Source organism: Rhamphochromis sp. 'chilingali', assembly GCF_963969265.1.
Source record: "Rhamphochromis sp. 'chilingali' genome assembly, chromosome: 1".
In the NCBI taxonomy this organism is placed as follows: domain Eukaryota; kingdom Metazoa; phylum Chordata; class Actinopteri; order Cichliformes; family Cichlidae; genus Rhamphochromis; species Rhamphochromis sp. 'chilingali'.
In genome coordinates this window covers 18,064,901-18,081,368 of record NC_137929.1, presented here as the reverse complement: position 1 = coordinate 18,081,368, position 16,468 = coordinate 18,064,901, and the positions used below count along the sequence as shown (strand labels likewise).

The window sequence follows — 16,468 nt, the reverse complement described above, 5'->3', positions numbered from 1 at the left end:
ACAGCTGTAAACCTGCTGGTCATGATATCGTTTGGTTATCTGGTGAGAGGGAAACATGAAGATGAAACCAGGAGACGTCCTTACTGAATCATCAGAGCTGAACAGGTGATGGAGAAACAGGTTTACCCTTTAGGTGACATGAATGAGTTGAAGGGAAGTTATGAACTGTTTCTGAGAGACAAATAACACCAGGATCCTTTTTAGGTAGCTGACAGCTGGTAACTGTGCAGGGGCGGGTCTAGCAAAGTTTTGCCAGGGGGCCAGGTGGGGCATTAACAGGGAAAGGGGGGGCACAAGGAAATACTTTTCTTTCTTATTCTCATTTAAAATGTCTAGCTTTTAAAAAATAATTATCTGAATCTTACAGCAAACGATTGATAGATTGATACATATATATACCATCAAAACAGTGTACATCACTGTCACAACAGTGTTTGTTTTCATTCAAAGGCTTTAAGATTTTTCCTATAATGGTGGGCCGGCCTCTAGTCAAAATGCCCGGGCCAATTTTTTGTCCCAGTCCAGCCCTGTATGCAGCTCATCTGCAGTCTGGTGTTACCTACATCTTCCTATTCAGAAGGCAGAATTTCCGAGTTCTGAGTACAATTGAAAGCACCACGACTGCAGTTTTTGTGTTGGATGTAAAAAGCGCACATGACGCTGTGACGTAGGCTAGAGTCTTGGCAGCAGTCAATGACGGTCCAGGCGTGGGATTTCTCTCGTGGAAATATGCACATTATCTTTTCCTTTCTATTGGTAGGTGGCACAGTGCACTTGTGGCAAGTAAGCAAGTTAGAAGACTGGCAAAGTTATGGAAGCAACACATTAACAAGAGAATTCTGAGTAAAATCAAAGTTACTTTCCCTAGTAACTAGTTACTTTGAAAGTAACGAGTAACTTGAAGTAACTGAGTTACTTTTGATAGAAGTAACTAGTAATGTAACTAAGTTACTAATTTAAAGTAACTTACCCAACACTGCCCATTACTGATGGAAATCTCAAAGTCTAAGAAGGCTAACCTCCCACTTCATATCCCTCCCTGGTGAATTTGATGTGTTGGTCCACCGAGTTGATCCATGGTCAACTCCATGAATTGTTGTACATCATGAAATTTGATTTTCACCCAGGTTTTATCCACATACATGAACCATTGACTTGGTGGTGTTCCAGGGTAGGATAGCAAAGCATTCTTTTCCACTTCTTCCATGTACAATGAGTGAAACTGGGGAGCCCATGGCACACCAATGTTTCTGCCTCTAGTACTGACCCTTGCATGTGAAATAGGTGGAATTAAGACACAGTTCCAAAAGCAAACATACTTGGTCGGGGCTGAGAGTGGTCCTGTTGCTGAGGTTGGGGTCATCAGCGACTGGAACGCAAGTGAAGAGAGATGTAACATTGTACGAGATCATTGTTTTATCTGCCTCCATAATGACATCTCTCACCTTCTCAACAAAATCCAGGTGTTCTGGGTGTGGGTGCGGAGGTTTGCCCTGGTGCAGGTGTGCTGCAGCGGTCAGTGGAAGAATCCACGAGTTTCTCTGTGAATTTCCCATTACGTCGTAGCGCACTCGTGCTTGCTTAGGGGTTTTTTTCGCTGTAAAAAGAAGTTTTCTTCCCACGCACAACGGACGCTAATGTTTTTGTCACTTTTTATGGAATCAAACTCAAAGTAAGGTCAGTACTTCCACGCTTTAAACGCTGCACACTCATACTCTCTCCCGCACTCGATATTTGATCCATTGTTGATCTGCACACAGCTGTTGTCACGAACGTCGCACTCGCTTACGTCATTGTCATGAGACATTCTCGGAAAAAAATCCCGGTTTTAGTAACGCAGTAACGCAGCAACGCAGCGTTCCTACGGGAAAGTAACGGTAATCTAATTACAGTTTTTGCAATAGTAATCCCTTACTTTACTCGTTACTTGAAAAAAGTAATCAGATTACAGTAACGCGTTACTGAGATGGGCAGTAACGCGTTAGAAGTAACGTGTTACTGCCCATCTCTGCTGCCCACCAAGGGGTTGAGAACAGAAGCCAGAAATTTTGAAATGTTATAGGTGACCGAGTTTATCATACAGACAATTGGTCTTAAATGTACCAATTGTCTGTATGATAATTGGTACATTTATCATATGTGTATGTATCTTCAGTAAACCATACAGACTTGGTGTTGATTCCCCTGGGTAAAGCCTGTGGTATGAGGTCCGATCAATAGCATTGTCTTGTTCTAACTGCTTCAGACAATCTATCACCCACTTCCTGGGTCTCGTTTCAGGGGCTCATAAGTATTTTTACTTGACAAAAGTTTATAATAATAGTCTTTCTTGTGCACCTACCCTTGTCTGCTGGAAGGATGATAATGTTATTGTAATTACTAAGTGATGTGAGTGCCTTCCTCTCCTCCATGCTGATGTTGGATGCTGGGGGCTTTGCATTGCTGAGACAGGCCGATAGTTGCTGTAGTTGCTCTGCTTCCATGTCTGTAATGATAATGTTTCAAATCACTGTTTCTGTGGCTGTGATCAGTTCCACCAGCACAGACCTTCCCAAAGTGTGGGGCCCGCCCCCTAGGGGGGGCGCAGAGCCATTGCAGGGGGGGGGGGGGGGGGTATGAAAAGGGGAAAAAAAAAAAAAAGAAGCAACGCTTGGACACTGCTAGCACGGGGTGCCTCCACAAACGCAAAGCAGGAGATGAAGCATCGCTGAATATGTTTCCAAACCAACTTCATTCTAAGCCAAAGACTAGAAAATATGGTGAAGCAAATCTTCCCTTTGGTTTCACCTGCACAAGTGCCAAATCACGGACAAACAGGATCCCACATTCTTGATTTTTAGTTCACAAACACTTGTTGTAATGACTAACTACTCCTGACATTTCTAGATGTTAGGTGTTTATACAGTGAAGTTACAGTGGGATACAAATAATATCAGGCTGATCCTGCCACGATTTGTTCCCCCGGTTCAAATCACGGACAAACAGTATCCCACAGTTGTTTATGTTTTTAAACCCATTTAGCAAAAATGTATTGATAGCTATGTTGAATATTATTACACAGGAAAAAACCAACTACATGTAAAATAATTATACCATGAGGCCTCTGCCTTTCTAAATGGAGGGACAGTAACTGCGTGTGTGTGTGTGTAAGCATGTAAAACCTGAAGATAGAGACAAAATAGAAATATCCAAAATAAGACAGAATATGCAATTCATCTCATGTAAACAATAACGTGGCGCACAGCATGACGTGAAAAAAGGCACATACGAACTCTGTATTCCTCGTCCACTCGTAAATGCAAAAAAGGAGTTTTAAAAAATCTCTGTGTGTTTGTGCACGTGCGCATGGGGGGGGGACATTTTTCTTGTAAAACAAAGGGGGGCCTAGCAAAAAAAGTTTGGGATCCACTGCACTAGCAGGATTTGGCTCGGCGTCGAAGTGGCGTCGTTTTTCTCTGCTTGGGTGACTGGTTTGTCAAACAAATTTTTAACCCACTTGTCCCCATCCTCGGTGTGGCATCCTCCTCTCTCGTCTGGCCGCTTTGGACACTCTCCCTATATCACTGTGGTTTCTGACGCACAACAATTAAGTCAAGCTTCCTTTGTTACTGGGTCTTAGACTTTTCATGCTGTTATAGACAAGCCTTCTCAGTGAATTCAAACACCTTTTTAAGAGTATTTTCATCTAGAAGCATGGTAAGTCCCTGTTAGATCTGCTGCTTAGATTTTAGACTGTATCACAACAATTTGCATATTAATGATCAAGAAACTGACCTCATAGCCCATTGTTCATTCAGTGGGCTAGTTTCAGTCTTTGTGGAAATGTACTGTTTACTTGCTAGGTGATTGAGTAGGCGTCAAGACACACTGTTAAATGTTTGCTGAATTTTACTTTCTTTGTTTTATTTAATTAAATACTAAATGAGCACCATGCAGGGGACCAGCCATACATAACAAATAGAAACCACTGTGAAATAATAGCAAAAGCTAAGACTGACAGAGATTACATTCCCTGTTCTGTACATCACTGAGACACTAATTTATCGATTATCAGTGGTCTTGAAATATTGCTGGTTTTGTAGGACATAAGTTAGTTGGGGTTTGGTAAGAATGTTAGACCATCTATGAGACAGTTCTTTTGCCATAATGTCTGGCCAGAAAATTTGGGATCAAAAGTTAGGTTTAGGCTGGTTCCCGATTCAGATCACTGCCGTCTTACAACTCTAATCTCCTGCTCACCTTAGTGGGTTCAAATAATACAGAAGAACATTATATTACTTATGTGTAATTATTTCCTCTTAATCCACACACAGTGAAAGTACAGGTGGATAGCAAATTACAGTAGCAAGGGAACAGTTTTTTTTTAAATAAATATTGTAGAGACCAATGAAACCAAAAAGATTAGCTGAAAACACAGTGTATCAAAGCATTTAAGTTGAATCTTCTCTTTCCTCTCTTCCCCCTCATCAACATTCCATGTTTGGATGAAGACTATCTTAACTACAGTGGGGCAAAAAAGTATTTAGTCAGCCACCGATTGTGCAAGTTCCCCCACTTAAAATGATGACAGAGGTCAGTAATTTGCACCAGAGGTACACTTCAACTGTGAGAGACAGAATGTGAAAAAAAAATCCATGAATCCACATGGTAGGATTTGTAAAGAATTTATTCGTAAATCAGGGTGGAAAATAAGTATTTGGTCACCTCAAACAAGGAAAATCTCTGGCTCTCACAGACCTGTAACGTCTCCTGTAAGAAGCTTTTCTGTCCCCCACTCGTTACCTGTATGGATGGCACCTGTTTGAACTCATCATCTGTATAAAAGACACCTGTCCACAGCCTCAAACAGTCAGACTCCAAACTCCGCCTTGGCCAAGACCAAAGAGCTTTCGAAGGACACCAGGAAAAGTATTGTAGACCTGCACCAGACTGGGAAGAGTGAATCTACAATAGGCAAGCAGCTTGGTGTGAAAAAATCAACTGTGGGAGCAATCATCAGAAAATGGAAGACATACAAGACCACTGATAATCTCCCTCGATCTAGGGCTCCACGCAAGATCTCATCCCGTGGGGTCAAAATGATCATGAGAACGGTGAGCAAAGATCCCAGAACCACACGGGGGGACCTGGTGAATGACCTGCAGAGAGCTGGGACCAAAGTAACAAAGGTCACCATCAGTAACACACTACAACGGCAGGGAATCAAATCCCGCAGTGCCAGACGTGTTCCGCTGCTGAAGCCAGTGCATGTCCAGGCCCGTCTGAAGTTTGCCAGAGAGCACATGGATGATACAGCAGAGGATTGGGAGAATGTCATGTGGTCAGATGAAACCAAAGTAGAACTTCTTGGTATAAACTCAACTCGTCGTGTTTGGAGGAAGAAGAATACTGAGTTGCATCCCAAGAACACCATACCTACTGTGAAGCATGGGGGTGGAAACTTCATGCTATGGGGCTGTTTTTCTGCCAAGGGGACAGGACGACTGATCCGTGTTAAGGACAGAATGAATGGGGCCATGTATCGTGAGATTTTGAGCCAAAACCTCCTTCCATCAGTGAGAACTTTGAAGATGAAACGAGGCTGGGTCTTCCAACATGACAATGATCCAAAACACACCGCCCGGGCAACAAAGGAGTGGCTCCGTAAGAAGCATTTGAAAGTCCTGGAGTGGCCTAGCCAGTCTCCAGACCTCAACCCCATAGAAAATCTGTGGCGGGAGTTGAAAGTCCGCGTTGCTCGGCGACAGCCCCAAAACATCACTGCTCTCGAGAAGATCTGCATGGAGGAATGGGCCAAAATACCAGCTACTGTGTGTGCAAACCTGGTAAAGACCTATAGTAAACGTTTGACCTCTGTTATTGCCAACAAAGGTTATGTTACAAAGTATTGAGTTGTATTTTTGTTATTGACCAAATACTTATTTTCCACCCTGATTTACGAATAAATTCTTTACAAATCCTACCATGTGGATTCATGGATTTTTTTTTTCACATTCTGTCTCTCACAGTTGAAGTGTACCTCTGGTGCAAATTACTGACCTCTGTCATCATTTTAAGTGGGGGAACTTGCACAATCGGTGGCTGACTAAATACTTTTTTGCCCCACTGTATCTCTTTTTGCAATACACTATCTGCCTCACAATCTGTTTTGTCTGCCTTTGCCCTTGGCCCCAGTGGCCTGTGTGTGTAGCGTCTTCCCTCTAGCTGTGTTATGTACCTGAAAGTCAAGAACGAAATAAGGGTTTCCACTTACCATGCATACCTTTGCATCAACACTTGCCCACATTTCAAAAGGCAACAGGTCTGTGTGGAGGATTTTCTCAACAGCTCGTCCTTATCTGTTCTTCATCTGAACAGGGTGTCAAGGCCACCATTACAACTATCATCGTGTTCATCTCTCCAGCCTCTTTTGTGGCTTGGAATGTCCCCTTAATTTTAGTGGTTTTCACAAGTGAGGAGACAATGGCACAGATCTTTCTTCTTGCTTCTTGCTCTTAGGGACTGTGTAAACATTCCTGGCATTGACCATGAAACTTGAATTTCAAAAATTAAATTAAGGACAAAAACTTCCTGTCACTTTTATTTTGTTTGGATTCATACATTATGTTTCACCTGTAAATTTAAGGCACACATCCTGGTATAAAACTAAACATAGTGGTATTTACTGACTGTTTTGGTCTGTGTGATGAAACAAGCTTCGATCATGACTCCCCCAAATGATCTGAATAGAAAGCATTGAAACTGCTAAGCCATCTAAGCAATCTCCAAAAATTAAAATAAATTAAATATCGGGGGAAAAGTCACTTTACAATTATATGGTAATTGTATATGCTAAATGGTGACAGTCTTTCTATGCTCTTTGACTGCTCTTGTGCTTTAAGAATTTTCACTCTGTCTTTTGTTCTCTGAATTTGCTTCACTGCAATCTATCATCCATCTGCATCCGCACAGACTAAAGCTGTTCAAACATCTGCAACTGTGGGTGACAGGTGAGAATTCTGATTCTTGTTCACCTGAGCAACATCATGGAAACCAAGCAGATAGCGATTGTATCTGAACAGAAGAGTATGTCTGAAGTCAGCCAAGCAGAAACAAACAGGGCCCCTTCTGTTAACCCAGTAAGGTTTCTTTGCTGTGGCTTGTCTGACGTGCAGACAATGCAGGCAACAGCAGGTTAGGACTGTGGCTTTGATGGAGCAATACACTGAATATCATTTTAAGATTGTGTTACAGCCATCATCATTTTACTGAATCTGGTTAATAAACACAACAGAACCTACACAACACAAGCTGGAAAAAGTGATCTTTTAAACAACATTGTCCTTTGTGTAAAATGGTACAGCTTATTATTAAACTAAAATGGCTGGTAGACACGAAATGTTAGCAAGAAACAGCTTGTTTCTGCCCAGTCAGTCCCGTAAAACCCAGGAGCCTAGAGCTGAATACTAATTTATTGTGGAGGCGTCTGCTGTGTTGTTTTTCCTAATCACTCTTTATTGGGATCGCCTGCTGTTCATTATAACTTTTAACTCACCCCAGATTTGGAGTGGATCTGCTGAAAGGTCAAAGCATTGCCTTTAGCCTTTTAAGATAAGCTGACTCGCTAGATTGTTGTAGGGGAGAGAAAAAGTTTCCAGATGGTGATAGATGGTGTTATACACAGAAGAAAATGCATCAAAGGTTGTACTAAAATATTGCAGAATCTCTCTTTCTTGACCATATATAGATGATCTCATTAAAACCCATCACTCAGCGCCCACTAGTGTCTCTGAGAAACACACAAAAGGTCCTCTGACATAGTTCCCTTGATGCCATACTTGTGACAAATTTGAGCACTGAAAGCAAACTCTGGTTTTAAAGAGAGACAAAGTTCAAATAAGGAGATAAACGGGTGAGGATTAGTGCAAATCACAAGGCTTCTAATGGTGTTTCCCATCCTTGAAGCTTAGTTGACTTGGTTTGTTTGTTTCTTGCTGCTTACTTTTGTTTAGATTGTTAACCCAGTACATTTAACATCGAAAATAACATTAAAGCGTGCATAACAGGTTCATATGTAATGCCAAGGTATCCTGACAAAAACAATCCTTATCCACAGATTTCATTTTATGATCAGCAGTTTCACTGTTTTGACGTAACCTAATTTACACTGCTGTACAAAGTTAAAACTCAGCAACTAGCCAGTGGATTATACTGTATAGTTTAAAAAAGTTAGCTGAAAACACAGTGTGTACTTCTAAACATCGTGTTTAGAAGTAGTGAAGACCAAACAGAATTAAAAGCAAAGAGTATATTAAAGCCATTCTCAACTTTCTAGAAAGGTCACTCAAAAAAGACTGACAACATTATTTATACATTTTTGGTTGGAAAGCCAGTCCAACCAGTGTCCACAGTTGTAGTGTGAACACAGCGTACCTGTTTGGATTATCCCCAGTGGCCCAAAATTGCTAATTCAGATTCCCCAAAAAGAGCTGAAAGTCTCTGAACAATGTTTTGCTTTTCAAACAGTTAATAAAGTTTAACATAACTTAAATGGGCCAAAAGCTGAACTAAGGCAGCTCTCAGCATTGCTGACATTTCTCTTCTATCAGCTAATCATGGGTTCTCTCCACTGAGACACAGTTGCTTTGTAGACTCCATCTGGTTCACCATCAACTCACTCTGGAATGTGTGAGACAATAACAGAGCTGGGGTGGGAGCTCATATGGGTAATCCACTTCAGATCTCATTCTGCTCACACAATGAAATCATCCACTACATTGCTGTTGTATACAGGCAAAAGCACTCTAAAAGGTTACAGTTTTTACATGTGTTGGAAGTGTTTATTTAGTATTACAGTTTTTCTCGATTGCTAAAACACATTTCTTGAAACTATGCCTCATATTCTCACAACAGTAAACACAAATCCATAACATCTCACTCAATTTCCCAAACATCCTATTTCCAGGTCAAAATGAAGCTCTACACTCAAAACTATTCACTCTTGCTGAAAAACCAAACTTTGCCCTCAGACATCAAACACAAGCCCTCAAAAACACACACACTACAACAGAGTTTTGCACACTGGTACAATTAATTCAAAACAATAGTTCCAAAACAATTAGGTTGCTTATGGTTCTCCCCTTCAAAAACCTTTTCACATGATAAACACAAAAGACGCAACCAATGTATGTACAGTGGCACATTTTTATTCATGTACTATACAGTACAACACACACCAAAAAACATTATTCCACCTCAGCATCTTGTCTTTGGTCTGGGTCAGGCCAGAGAATCTCATCCACATCACAGGCTATATTGGCCCTAGCCAGGCAGCGGGGGTAAAATCCTCTTGCATGCCTGATCCACCCCTGGCATGCATCTACTGATATGTCTAGGCAGGCTTCTTCCATGGCCTGAAGGAGGTGAACACGGACATAAGGTTCTCGGTCATACACTTTCCACCGCCATGCCGAAAATAACTCCTCTATCGGGTTTAGAAAGGGAGAGTATGCAGGCAGAAAGATATTAGAAAACCTTGGGTTATTGGTAAACCAGTCACGAACCAGAGCAGCGCGATGGAAGCTGACGTTATCCCACACAACAACGTAGTGAGGCTGCTCTGGCTGTGCTGGTTCCCTGTAGTCCAGCTGGAACATATGTTGTCTTAAACCATCAAGAAAAGCAAGGAGAAGCATAGTGTTATAGGGTCCTAGTACGGCATGGCGGTGGAGTACCCCTCGTTGGCTGATGGCTGTGCACATAGTGACATTCCCCCCACGCTGACCAGGGACATTTACAATAGCCCGATGGCCAATTATGTTCCTCCCCCTTTTCCTTCTTTTGGTCAGGTTAAAACCTGCCTCATCCACAAAGATTATTTCATGGGGAACAGGCCGTCCTTCAATCTCAAAGATTCTCTGCAAAACACATAACACAGTAGAGTCAATCGGTACCCTGAACCACAGTTCAAGAGTGCTGAAATGGCAGCATAAACTGCCATGCTGTGATGGTACACAATACTTTATACAATATCCAAACTCATACCTGAACATATTCCACACGTTGGTTTTTCACTCTGTCAGAGTTTCGTTCGAAAGGGACTCGGTATGCCTGTTTCATCCGGAATTGATTCTTTCGGAGGATGCGGTCAATTGTGGAGAGGCTGATGGCATTTATGCCTCGAAAAAGATGATCATCCTCAATCACTCTCCTTTGAATCTCTTGCAGGCGGATTACATTATTTGCAATTACCATGTTTACAAGTTCCCTCTCTTGCCCCTCCGACAAAAGCCTTAACCTGCCTCCACCAGGTGGTCGTCTCTGTGTCCTACAAAAATAGAAGCACTCATTACTGTAACTGTCACACATTCGAAGGTTCTGATTGGTGTGTGATAAATTTTGACTCCTAGTGTTTCCACCTGGTTAATTGTGTGCTAATTGAGCTCAAGCTATGCTGACTTAAGTTAACATTATTGAATGCTAGTGCTTTCTAAATGACTACATGGTGTAAGCACTGAAAAATGTAGGGATTTGTGTGTAGAGTTTTGCAGTAACAGTTCACCAAATTTGACTCATGTGTCAAAGCAGGGAATAGTGTTTATAGTTCAGGGAAATGGGTGAGCTTTTTGAAAAATAGCGTTACGGTTTTGAAATTTTAGTTTAAAAGCCTGGTTATAGTGTTTAAGCAATCGAGAAAAACTGTAAAATGTGGTTGTAGTTCGCACTTGGCACAAAAAGTTGCAGCTCCCTGACAGAATTTAGCCTGCCACTCTTGATGAAACACAGAATACATTTTACAAGATCTGACATTTGCCCTGATTTTCCTTGCTTTTTGTTCATGGAAAAAATAAGAATAATGTTTTTCAGGAGAAAATGAAATAGCTTGGCGGCCTATATGGCACATGACCTCTAGGTAGGCATTTCCATTTGTAGGGTATGAGTACATTATGCCATGTTAATCCTTCCAAAGCATTATTTCCCATCAAACGATTGAAAAGTCACCTAATTTATAAGACTGAACACCTGTGCTATTGAGGTTTTGGTTAGACAAACTTAAAGTCAGCAAACTGCCTAACAAACTTCCACTTGGAAAACATAAGCTATGACTTGGTTGGACTGGGACGCCAGTATCTTCATTTTCATTTTCAGTGCCTGCAGCGCTCCAGGCTACTGCACTAGTGTTCATCGAATGGTAGTTATTTTAACTTAGTCATCTATATTTTCTTGGTCAGACTCCTGAACTATGTTCAAAGATAAAAACAACTTTCTAAACTGAACATTAAAGTATTTAATATCTGACTTCTCAGTGCCTTGTTGCAGTATAGATTATAAAGCCTGGTTAGATTTTAGGGGAAGAAGCACTAAGTAAAAAAAAAAATACTGCATCTCAAATGCATTTATCATCATAATTAATAGCTGTGTCTGATAGCTCCTAAGCATAATGCAGTTGCAGAGACTCATGAAAACTTAGCAATTGCACATAATGTCCATTTAATGTGGCGAGACTGTTCTTTTTTGTAACCATTTATTATTTGTTTCAGACTATCAAATGAGGTGTTGCTTGAAAACTATCCCACCACATAGTAAAAGTGACTTTTGATGAGCTCAGTTCCTAAAACATTCTAAGAACTTGAGGTCACATCCTGTTTCTGAACCTTATATTCATCTCTTTGTAATAGCACGACTAAGTAATTGTACCTCTTTCAATGCTGAACATTAAGTTTGTGAATTGTGTTATTTAGGAAACTGAATACATTTGATTTTTATCATGGACTGATGATTCATAAATCATTTCTATTCTAGTAACACGTGCAGACATGCTAAATGAACTCTCCTGCACAATCTTTGCTCTGGATGCTTAAATCTATCAGCTTTTTTTCTAACAAGAAAAATAATTTGTCTACACACTACTCTGTTGACTGGTGTGTATGTGCATGCGAATACAATAATAATAATAATAATAATAATAATAATAATAATAATAATAATAATAATAATAATAATAATGGATTGCATTTATGTAGCGCTTTTCAAGACACTTAAAACACTTTACAATCCCACTATTCATTCACTCTCACATTCACACACTGGTGGAGGCAAGCTGCACTTGTAGCCACAGCTGCCCTGGGGCAGACTGACAGAAGCGAGGCTGCCATATCGCGCCATCAGCCCCTCTGGCCAACACCAGTAGGCGGTAGGTGAAGTATACTTTGTATACTTAAAGTTACAGAATGTGAGGGCCTTTCACAGCACCTCCAGTCTTTCCTAACATCTCTGGCCCAGGTCATTGACTTACAGCAGGTTTCTTTACATAGCACAATTGGATCATATGGAGAGATTTAGGTCAGCACCAGATAGAGACTGCTGTATCACCTGGGAGCAAACAAACACCTTAAATGAGTCTCATATTTAGAAAAACGGTTTTTAAAAAACCCACTCCTATTTCTGTCAAGGTTACATTGAGGCTAAATTTATTCTTTTAAGATTTTTCAGCTTAGATACCTAAACATTTCTTTCTGGGATTTATGAGGGAACTATTAGCTTGCAAAGCTGCAACCTCTATTCAATTCGAATGCCTTCTACCAACTTGTATGACATTTCTGCTTTTAATTCAGGTCCTGGTGACAGTGAAAGCAGGAAAAATCTTCATCCCCAACCTAACTTAACTGAGAGTAAGTGAATAATGTTTGAAGAACGCTACATCACAAAAAATTTGATTGCACAAGCACATTACATGACAGTGCATCACCATGTGTCATGGATAATGGATTTATGGATAAGTTTAATGGCTTTTATATTTGGCAAATGAACAATTGCATGGTACAGTTAAGACCTTCTGCCTGCATCAGCACAGTCCTCACTTTTCTGTCAAACTCACAGCAACAATTTTACAAATAAACATATCAACTATTAGCCAGGTGCTTGGGTTTTTTTTTCTTGCCTTTCTATAAGAGTGTTTTCAAGGTTCAGCCTCTTTTGGTTAGTCTAAGGTTACCCTACAAAAATAACTTTATAACATTAGAATGTTTTATTTTCTAATTAACCAGGCTGCCAAGTCCCACCTCATTTAGATGTCACAACACTAGTGCACATTTTTCATAGAACTTTGAGCGCCTGCTAAAATGCAACGCTATTTCAATACCCTACTAGCTTGTTTTCTGAAAAAGGACACAGCCCTTTTCTATAATGGTCTTAATACAGAGATAAGAAATGTAAATGTAAAAATCATGTATTAATTTCAGAAACCTATCAGCAATTTGATGAAGCCAGATGTAACTGTCAGTGTAACACACTCACCATCTAAAATGTTTTTTGCAAGAATGCTGGCAACTTCAATACTTCAGAGTTTGAATGTGAGAATGTTAGACTGGAAGCATTTAAATAGAAAACCATCAAAAAGTGCTTGTATGAATAGGTGTGAATGAGACGAGTTGTATCAAGCACTTTGAGTGCTCAAGAAGAGTAAGTAGAAATGGGTTGTATAAGAACCAGTCCTTTTATGTTTATCCCAGAATCCCAACAGTAGATGTTGCATGTGCATAAACATATTGCAACCAGACAGTCTCAGAACATTTTGATCGTATATTGTTGTTTCTGTAAGTGAAACACGGCACTTCAAAACCATTACTTACTTTTTTATTTTACCTACAAAAGTCCTTCAAGTTATCAAATCCTCATTAGCTGTAGTTATACAGCTGAAAATACTGGTATTCATCAGTTTTTCTGTCGTCTTCGTGCCCTCATCTTGCTAGTCTCACTTGCATGTGATTTAACAGGGTTGAGCATTAACTTAAGATATAATTATTAATTATTCTTTGGGAGGGGGGGTAATTTTTTCGAGTTTTAGTTCATCTTTAAAGATGAGTACTACAAACATAATTTTTGTAGTTGTGGCTAACACACACGGGGGTTAAGGGCCGCTCCTGGATGTTTCTTGGTAAAACGTTGCTCTGGGAGCTGCAAAGAGAGAAGGACCTGCCTCCTCAGCGTGTGGATTCAGTCCTCAGAGCGCTGACAGCTTGGAAACGCGGCTCAGTCACAGGATGGAGAACATCTGCAGTGGAGCAGCTGTTACACGCTGCGAGTTAGCTCTGGAAGTCCAGCGCGTCTTCTGACAAAAACTACGCAACCGGAAGAATGACTAAAGCTGTGCTGCGACAAACCTCAGCATGGGCTTGTGTGTCTATCACGGTATGAACGTTTTCGCCCGCGGTAAAAGGAAAAAAGCAGCTACGCCAGATGTGTTTGTTTTCTGGGACCTTTCCTCAAATCCTGGAGCTCTCAGAGGATTGTTGGCGTGGAGAGAAAGACTGAACCCGATTTCCAAGTGTTGCCGTTCCCCCTGAACATGTGCAAAACGCCGCCGCCCGCATACACAGCGTTATGGGCCAACAGTTAACGCCGACTTGAATCTAAATCTGCCTGAAACATGTTTATCTTGTGGGTACCGTTAAGTTTATTCTTCGGTTGTATTATTTCGCAGACCTGGAGCGTTCAGATGTCGTGGGAAAACTGGAACGCTGAGCTGCACAACCAAGGGAATGAGTTTGGGAAATCGAGCTCTCAGCCACATATCATTTTTATCCTGGTGGATGATCAAGGCTTCCGGGATGTCGGGTACCACGGCTCGGAGATCAAAACCCCGACCTTGGACCAGTTGGCAGCAGAGGGAGTCAAACTGGAGAATTACTACGTCCAACCTCTCTGCAGCCCGTCCAGGAGCCAGCTCATGACGGGAAGGTAGAGTGCATTATAGAGACTGTTCTCTGCTCTGTCCCGGTTGTAGTAACCATGCGTCGTGGAGTTTAGAGGAGAAACTATTGGCGTCTGGGAAGATCAAGGACGTGTTTGGTCAGAAATAAATACACTAGAGGAAACGATCTCCAGGCTCATGTGCTGTCCGTGCCCTCATACAGATCTGTCACGCGAAAAGTGCACTGAAAAAGTGCTTTGTTTTGAGTGAGCGGTGATAAATACATATACACATTATACTATATTTATTGTTATAATCTTTATTGTTTTTATTACATTCTTGCTGCAGCTGGGGATCAATATAACTACTTATCTGCAGTGTAGCTTTATTTTATAATATTACAGTGTCATATTCGTATCTTAAAATCTGAAAAATAATAACTGACTAAAGCTTAAACATTGTGTGGGGTACAAAGTCCATTATTATAGTGCATTAGAAGCATATATCAGCATAAGAGAAACACCTAGAGTACATTATATAAAAAATTAAAGTACCTTAAAGTACATTAAAGTTGTACCCCAAAACAATTACTGAAGTTACATTCATGCACTGGTCATATACATGCTCTTATCCAATCTATGCCTATGGCAAGATTACTCAAGTACTGTAGTCTAGAGACAAATCATCTTTCAGGAGGAATTAGGCCACCTGACCACCCCTTTCTGGGAACAGCATTTTCCCATTCTACATTTTTCTTAACTTTAAAGTGAAGTAAGTCGCTTCCAAGTACAAGATTACAGTAAGAGTAAAAAAAAATTATGCCATAAATCTTTTATTTCCAAACATTTTTAAATTTACAAAGAAGACACAAGGCAGGAAATTAAGCATCAGGAAATTAATCAAACTTTGAAGAGCTTTGAAGATTAAAAGGATATGGCAAACAATTACATAGTTTGATGCTTTCTTTGAATTGTAACAATTTCATTACTACTCAACTATAACACTTTTTCAGACTTTCCACCTAAACATTGATTTGCAGATCTAACTATTGCTGTCTTTGAAGGCCCTGTTGGGCCCAAACCAAAAGAGCTAACAAAAGAGTTTATACAATGTTTTGCATCACATTGATGGGTGTCCAAGACAATAATGAGAAAACTGTAGCACCCCTGGCTGCTGCCCACTGCTCTGATCACCAAGTGGAGCCGCGACCTTAGGATCCATCTAGGTGTAGATTCAGTTATGGTTCCATGCTTCTGATAATGAGCAGGTGGTCACAGAGAGATTAGATTAGATTAGATGAAACTTTATTAATCCCTCGGGTGGATTCCTCCGGGAAATTCAGTTTCCAGTAGCAAAGCACCGAAAGAAGTTGCATGTTACAGATACATTAAGGGGAATGAGAGTAAGGATATAAGCATAAATACACCATATATACACATATATAGATACAGAATATACAATATGGATAAATAGGATTGCTCATTTGAGTGAGTATATTGCACAGCGATTATTGCACAGTCAAATATAAGAAAAAAGACAAAACAAAAAACAAAAGACAAATATTGCAAATATTGCACAGTGTAGAAAAGTACCTACAACTCAGTTGTTCCCGCCCTCCCTTGTCCCCCTGTTTCTCCTCCCTCTCCCCTCCAGTGAGGAGTTAAACAGTTTGATGGCGAGATAAGCATGATGAGGTTGAATATGGGTGAAAGAAAAGCATCTCTTCCTGTGTTGAGACTAAAACATTACATGTCTGTGTAAACTGGATATTCACAAAAGCTCAGAAAACAAAATTGT

The 16,468-nt window shown here is 40.6% G+C and overlaps 2 protein-coding genes across 3 annotated transcripts in view; one reads left to right on the top strand and one right to left on the bottom strand.

Moving 5' to 3' along the window:
* The window catches only part of arsj (arylsulfatase family, member J), a 35,386-nt gene that overhangs the window by 2,685 nt on the left and 16,233 nt on the right, over nt 1-16,468 (top strand). The window contains exon 1 of one of the 2 annotated variants that reach the window (XM_080876723.1): nt 13,957-14,718. The exons of the other annotated variant lie outside the window; for it this stretch is intronic. Coding sequence (XP_080732849.1) covers nt 14,408-14,718 — 311 coding nt within the window. The 5' untranslated portion in view covers nt 13,957-14,407. Of the gene's footprint in view, nt 1-13,956; nt 14,719-16,468 lie in introns of those variants that run through there. 2 annotated transcript variants of the gene reach the window in all.
* Nucleotides 1-16,468, bottom strand: part of LOC308393174 (zinc finger MYM-type protein 1-like) — a 188,599-nt gene that overhangs the window by 164,875 nt on the left and 7,256 nt on the right. The gene's annotated exons all lie outside the window — the stretch shown is intronic.